Source organism: Colobus angolensis, unplaced genomic scaffold (assembly GCF_000951035.1).
Source record: "Colobus angolensis palliatus isolate OR3802 unplaced genomic scaffold, Cang.pa_1.0 Scaffold308, whole genome shotgun sequence".
Classification (NCBI taxonomy): domain Eukaryota; kingdom Metazoa; phylum Chordata; class Mammalia; order Primates; family Cercopithecidae; genus Colobus; species Colobus angolensis.
The window spans coordinates 1,867,803-1,875,463 of record NW_012116355.1 but is presented as its reverse complement, the minus strand read 5'-3'; the positions used below and the strand labels follow the sequence as shown (position 1 = coordinate 1,875,463).

Sequence of the window (7,661 nt, the reverse complement as noted above, 5' to 3'; positions counted from 1 at the left end):
GGGGTTTTACCCCGTTGGCCAGGCTGGTCTCGAACTCCTGACCTCAGGTGATCCACCCACCTCGGCCTCCCAAAGTGCTGGAATAATAGGTGTGAGCCACCGCGCCCAGCCCCCAGTGATTTTTAAAATGCTGTAGGGTTGAGAACCACTGCTCTAATACAACGCCACACAAACAATTCTTACTCTGCCTTCTCATGTTGGTCATTCTCATGCTGGTCACGACATAAAGCAACATATCGGAAGATCGCTGTAAAAACTCAAGTCCTTCTTATCAATTCAGTGGACCGGCATAGATTTCAGCAAGTCAGGAAGGGCATTACATAATTATACCAGTAGTAGAGGGAAAGGCAGAGGAGGAAAAGACTCTGGTGCTTCAATTAAAAATCAGGGTTTTTATTAGGCCTTCCCAAAATACAGAAACCTTGGGCTGTCCTACTTCAAGCACTGATACCACCTCATATACCAAAGATACTAAAAACACCAAGTCCCCAGGCCCAACACATGATATAGCTATACAGAGTAGAAAATACTAATGAAAAGTTTAAATATTCAATTCTCAATTTTATCAGGGTAAAACAAATGATTTGACTCAGGGGAGAAAATTGTTTCTCAGCAATAAATTTCAGGAAAAACACAGCAACAAACTAAAATAATTATCCCTAGTAAGAGCTGTAGTTCTGCGTCCATAGAACTTTCCAACTTCCCCTTGCCAGCTCAGAACTTCCTACAGTTGGGTAGGAACTTCAGTTCACCATTCTAAAGCAGCATTCTTGTATAAGCTATGATCTAAGCTTGTACTTCCATGAGCCTATCTTCACAGCCTTCACTAACAGTTCCTGAAGTTCTTTCTGGATGGGAGCTTAACTCACACTGGAAGTCAGAGTCATACAGCACTAAATGACACTGTTTCGATAAAAACACATCCAAACTATAAGGGCCTCTGTTAATCTTTTGGCATTTTAAGAAAATGTAGCTTATTTTACGGTCTTAGGGGAAAAAAAAGCAAAAAATACAAGCATCTAGGCAGACTTAGAACTATTTGTACATGATTTTATAGCAAGTCAATTCTGATAAACTTTTGCAATTAAGTAAATTGGAAAATAAGTGAGAAACTGAATATACTAACTATAGAGACAGAATATGAAACAAAATCCAAAGAAAACATTATTCAGAAGAAAGGGGTGCTTTCAATCTCAAGAGTGATCATCAGTTGAAAGAATTTGACAAACCATAAAAAATTTTTTATCTTTGTCCAGGAAACTCAGGTAGTTACATTCCACATGGAATCATCAGCTATGTGCTTGGAAATTACCACATCATTGTTTTCTGGACTGAGATCTACTGTAGAATTTTCTGATGTTTTGTTTTAGAGATAGGGTCTCGCTCTGTCACCCAGTCTGGAGTTCAGTGGCATGATCATGGCTCACTGCAACCTCAAACTCCTGGGCTCAAGTGATCCTCCAACCTCAGCCTCCCAAGTAACTGAGACTACAGGCACACAACACCACACTCAGCTAATTTTTGTTAGTTTGCTTTTTATGTAGAGACAGAGTTTTGCTTTGTTGCCCAGGCTGGTTTCGAACTCCTGGGTTCAAGTAATCCTCATGCCTCAGCCTCCGAAAGTGCTGGGATTACAGGCATGAGCCATCATGCCCGGCCTTACTGTAGATATTCTTATATTTAGAAAGTAATTATAAGGCATGTATCATATTCTAGAATACATTTGCTAATGGGTATATTTCTTAAAATCCCATACTGAAATAAAAGTGAGTTACCAGGCTCTGAGGAGAATACGAGTTGACAGCAGTGGAATTGCCAGTCCCTGGTGCCATCTGATTGTTGTGTTGCGAATTTGTGAAGACAAGGGCTTGGCCAAAGCCTTGCTGTTGGGAAGTTTCCAAGGAGTTGGCTTCTGAGGCTTGACTGTGAGGAACAGGCTTCTGGAGCAAGGTTACCAGATCAATGCTAAGCAGACAAAAAACAATGAGGAATCAGTCATAAGCAAATCTTACCAACAAATGAATCTGAGAAGTCAATCAATATTAGTGAATTTACATTAAAAATCAAATGAGGAGAACCTTTGGAAAATGGGGTTTAAGGGGGCAAAAGGAGGGCGTCATCCACACCAAAAAGCATACAAAGCCACAGAGACTGAAGCAGGGCTTTGCAGAAAAGAGAATCAAAAGGTGTATTGAGAAATTTTCACAGTAATGACTAACACATTATAAACTGATTTGAAAACCTGGAGCAATAAAGTAAAATTAACCAATTTTCTCAAGTTTGGTTCATTTTATCTAGAATATTTTATCAATTTATTACCTAAAACCAGAGTTCCTAATAAATCCATATGTTTAGGGAATGAAGACCTCACCTGCAGTAGACAATTCAGTAAGTTTCACTTTTTTTTTCCTGAGACAGGGTCTCACTCTGTTACCAAGGCTGAAGTGCAGTGGTGTGACCCTAGCTCATTGCAACCACTACCTCCCAGGTTCAAGCGATTCTCATGCCTCCCCGCCTCCCGAGTAGCTGGGATTACAAGTGTGCGCCACCATGCCCGTCTAATTTTTGTATTTTTAGTTGAGACAGGGTTTCACCATGTTGGCCAGGCTGGTCTCAAACTCCCGATCTCAAGTGAGTCGCCTGCCTTGGCCTCTCAAAGAGCTGGGATTACAGGCGTGAGCCACCCTACCTGGCCAAGTTTCACATTTATCTTAAATTTTTACATTCTATCCCATAATACATTTAAGTGTGTGTATACACACATACACACATACACACGCCCATATAATTTTATTTTTAAAATATTCAGGAATAAAGGCACAGTATAGTAACAAATATACTGTTAACCAGAACTCTTAAAACACCCCCAGAAAGACAGATATTCCAATTTGGACCACCTGACAAGAATGAGCTACAAACTTCCTGTACCAACTCTTTTCTAAATTTACCTAGTGTAGTAGGACCTGCCAGATGCGCCAGATTACCTAACCCGGTAATGAATGCTATTCAATCCTTTCAAAGGCCAGTTCCCATCAGTTCTCCTAACTGACATTCTCACCATGTCAATGAGACAGGCAGATTCTGGGACAATTCAAGACTCATTCCTGACACAGGGCAAAGTTCCTAGCCCTGAGTTCCTCTCCCTTATAGACTATAGCCAAGTTGAATTTCATGACAATGATCCCAGTACATTCACTGAATCATAAATACAATAGAGAAGGTATGTGCATTTAACAAGAAACTCTGAACATTCTCAAAACAATATAAGACATAATCATTAATCATTTTTATTTCCCTACAATGAAATCTCATCACCATCTCATTTAGCATGAGATTGATCCTGTTAGGTTCAAAACTGTCTTCATTTCTAAGGTATCATATGTATCCAGTCTTTTATCTTTCCAGATCACTACACTTTGAAACCACTTTCAAAGGTGTTTAGAGTTAGTGTGAAAACTAGAATGTAAATAAATGCTCTTCAGTCATTTGGTTCAGTGCACATTCTAAGAATGTTGTTGTTACCCCATAAATTCCTTCCTTTTCTGTAATCTAGTAGAGTAAAACTAGTAGAACTCAAATAGAATAAGAGATCTGTATTAGTTGCAGAAGATCTAAATAAATGGTGCATGAAGAAATTAAAGGATACAATGTATTAACTTCGTCAAAAAAAAAAAAAAAATAGGTCTACAAAAGTGAAAATAGCAACCATTTAAAAAGTTTAGGCCGGGCAGGCTGGCTCACGCCTGTAATCCCAGCATTTTAGGAGACCGAGGCAGGCAGATCATGAGGTCAGGAGTTCGAGACCAGCCTGGCCAATATGGTGAAACCCCATCTCTACTAAAAATACAAAAATTAACCTGGCGTGGTGGCAGGCACCTGTAAGTCCCAGCTACTTGGGAGGCTGAGGCAGAAGAATCACTTGAACCCAGAAGGTGGAGGGTGCAGTGAGCCGAGATCACGTCACTGCACTCCAGCCTAGGCGACAGAGTGAGACCATCTCAAAAAAGAAAAAAAAAAAACAAAGCCGGACATGGTGGCTCACACCTGTAATCCCAGCACTTTGGGAGCCCGAGGTGGGTGGATCACCTGAGGTTGGGAGTTCGAGACGAGACTAACCAACATGGAGAAACTCTTTCCCACTAAAAATACAAAATTAGCCGGGTGTGGTAGCGCATGCCTGTAATCCCAGCTACTTGGGAGGCTGAGGCAGAAGAATCACTTGAACCCAGGAGGCGGAGGTTGCAATGAGCTGAGATCACACCATTGCACTCCAGCCTTGGCAAGAAGAGCGAAACTAACGTCTCAAAAAAGAAAAAAAAAAAAGTTTAACATGATGTCTGCAACAACTGCTAACAAATCACAAAAATGATTACTATTTGAATTCATCAGTGGATACATCATCATCAGTAGATACATCAATTAGGAAATGATTGAAACTCTGTCAGATCACCAAGTAGTGGTAAAATAAAGGTTAGCCTTGGATACAAAGGGAAAAAACAGAAAGAGACCCAAAAATAAAAATTCTTTTCCTGAGGCAAAAGATTTCCGTAATGCTTTGAATAACAAATATAAGATGGCAAAAAGTATTTACCTTTGCCCAGGTGAGATGTGATTCTCTGCTGGAACAGATGAGGCAGTGAAGACCTTTGTTTCAGAAAGCTGTATTGAAAGTTGAAAAATTTAATCTTATTCTATATACTATTAAACCCAAAACACAGACTTCCTGATCATTTGTAGCCATCAGTAGTCTCTTACACTTCATGTAACAGCTATTCTAAAGAAAATGAAACACACAAGTGACAAGTAATTTTCAAGTGAATGCAAATTTTTTTTTTTTTGAGACAGGGTCTGGCACTGTTGCCCAGGAAGGAGTGCCGTGGCGTGATCTCGGCTCACTGAAATCTGTGCCTCCTAGGTTCAAGCAATCTTCTCACCTCAGCCTCCTGAGTAGCTGGGCCTCCAGGTATGCACCAGCATGCACCACCACACTGGGCTAATGTTTGTATTTTTAGTAGGGACAGGGTTTTGCCATGTTGCCCAGGATAATTTCTAATTCCTAGCCTCAAGTGATGCACCCACTTGGCCTCCCGAAGTGTTGGGATTACAAGTGTAAGCCATGGCGCCCGGCTGCAAGTGAAGGTAATTTTAGATTGAAAAGCCTACAAGAATGATTTCAAGTCAGGAAAATGAGATTAATGGTAAACAACACAGTAAAGCACTCAAACCAGGGCTCAACCGCAGACTCATTTCTCTATTTGTCATTACACAAAATGAGAATACCATAAACCCATCAACAAAGCTACCAAAAATGCCAAAAAATTGAGAAGGTGGCCAGGAATAGTGGCTCACACCTGAAAGCCCAACACTCTGGGTGGCCGAGGCAAGATGATTGCTTGAGGCCAGGAGTAAGACCTCATCTGTAGGGAGAAAAAAAAAAAAAAAATTGGCTGGTCATGGTGGTGTGCACCTGTCCCAGCTACATGGGAGGCTGAGGCCAGAGAATCACTTCAGTCCAGAGGTTGAGGATGCAGTCAGCCATCATCACACCACTGCACTCCACCCTGGGGGACAAAGTGAGATCCTGCCTCAAAAGTCATTAAGAAGTTTGAAAAGGTGAAATAATCGATGTTTTCTCCCCTCAAAGACAGATGTCTTTAGTATTTAATTGATGAGTAATTTTACATTTCATTTTTATTAAACCAAAGGTTTCTATTATTTTTAAAAAATTAATTTTATCACGTTCTAACACATCCAATAAACCACAAATATTCAAACCGAATAACTGAATAAGTCTGGCATATGTAGGCTCTCATGACACCATCACCACAATTAGGACAGTGAACATATTCTTTACTCCCCCACAATTTCCACCTGTCCCTGTGGAATCGCTCATTCCCACCACTTGTCTGCATCCCCAGACAACCACTCACATGCTTTCTGACACTACAGATGAGGCTGCATTTTCTAGAATTTTAAATGAAATCATAAAAGTATCCAATCTTTATTCCTGGCTTCTTTCACTCAGCATAGTTTGAGATACATGCACATTTTTTATTTATTTTTTATTATACTTTAAGTTCTAGGGTACATGTGCACAATGTGCAGGTTTGTTACATATGTATACATGTGCCATGCTTGTGTGCTGCACCCATTAACTCGTCATTTGCATTAGGTAGATCTCCAAATGCTATCCCTCCCCATCCCTCCACCCTACAACAGGCCCTACTGTGTGATGTTCCCCTTCCTGTGTCCAAGTGTTCTCATTGTTCAATTCCAAACTATGAGTGAGAATATGCGGTGTTTGGTTTTCTGTTCTTGCAATAGTTTGCTGAGAATGATGGTTGGCAGCTGCATCCATGTCCCTGCAAAGAATATGAACTCATCCTTTGTTAAGGCTACATAGTATTCCATGGTGTACATGTGCCACATTTTCTTAATCCAGTCTGTCACTGATGGACATTTCGGTTGGTTCCAAGTCTTTGCTATTGTGAATAGTGCCACAATAAACATACGTGCATGCACATTGTTTTAACTCACTTTTAGGGCATTCAGGATAAATTTTTTGAAACCTCAACTGACGTTAATAAAAGATAAGTGTTCTTTTTATGTTTTCAATGTGGGGACTCGGCTTTGAAAGCCTGGAAAATGCTGATCTAATGAGGTAACACAGAGAACATAAAAATGCTACTCAAAAGATTCCCATAATTCTTATCAACTCTAAATGTCTCAGAAACACTGTTTAAAACCAGACTTCCTGCCTGAGACAGTATGTGTAAGCAGGAGGTAAAGCAGACAGTAGGTGTTCATTTTCTTCAACAATATAAAAGTGCTAAATTGTTTACTGTTTCAACAAGTCAACAAGAAGGGCCTAAGTTGCATCCTATTCCAAAACAGGGTGTGTGGGAAGGGTTTTTTTTTTTTCTTCTTTTCTTTTCTGGGAGACAGACCTCACTCTGTCACCTAGGCAAGAATGCAGTGACATCATCACTGAGGCTCACTGCAGCTACAAACTCAACCTCCCAGGCTCAAGCATTCCTCCCACCTCCACCTCCCAAGTAACTGGGACTACAGGCACCTGCCATCACACACAGCTATTTAAACAATTTTTTGTAGAGACAAGGCCTCTCTGTGTTGCCCAGGCAGATCTTGACCTCCTGGGCTCAAGCAATCCTCCTGCCTCAGCCTCTCAAAGTGCTAGGATTACAAGCATGAGCCAATGTGCCTGCCCCAAGGTAGCATATTTTCATATTTCCAGTGAATCCATTTTTGCTTGAAAGAAACTTACAAATTAAATCAATTTAAGAAAAAGAAATGTGAGGTAAATGAGAACTACTATAAACACTGACATATCTAAACATGGTAATAAAACCCTGAATGGTTCCCTTCTTTTTTTTTTTTGAGATGGAGTTTCGCTCTTGCTGCCCAGGATGGAGTGCAATGGCGTGATCTCAGCTCACCACAACCTCTACCTCCTGGGTTCAAGCAATTCTCCTGCCTCAGCATCCCAAGTAGCTGGGATTACAGGCATGCGCCACCACACCCAGCTAATTTTGTATTTTTAGTGGAGGCAGAATTTCACCATATTGGCCAGGCTGGTCTCGAACTCCTGACCTCAGGTGATCCACCTGCCTCGGCCTCCCAAAGTGCTGGGACTACAGGCA

General features: G+C 40.9%; 1 protein-coding gene across 1 annotated transcript in view; it reads right to left on the bottom strand.

The window, feature by feature from the left end:
• Positions 1-7,661, bottom strand: part of UBAP2 (ubiquitin associated protein 2) — a 143,315-nt gene that overhangs the window by 36,386 nt on the left and 99,268 nt on the right. Inside the window, exons 4-5 of the mRNA XM_011950561.1 lie at positions 4,592-4,659; positions 1,776-1,965 (exon numbers count right to left, since the gene is read on the bottom strand). Coding sequence (XP_011805951.1) covers positions 1,776-1,965; positions 4,592-4,659 — 258 coding nt within the window. The remainder of the gene's footprint in view (positions 1-1,775; positions 1,966-4,591; positions 4,660-7,661) is intronic.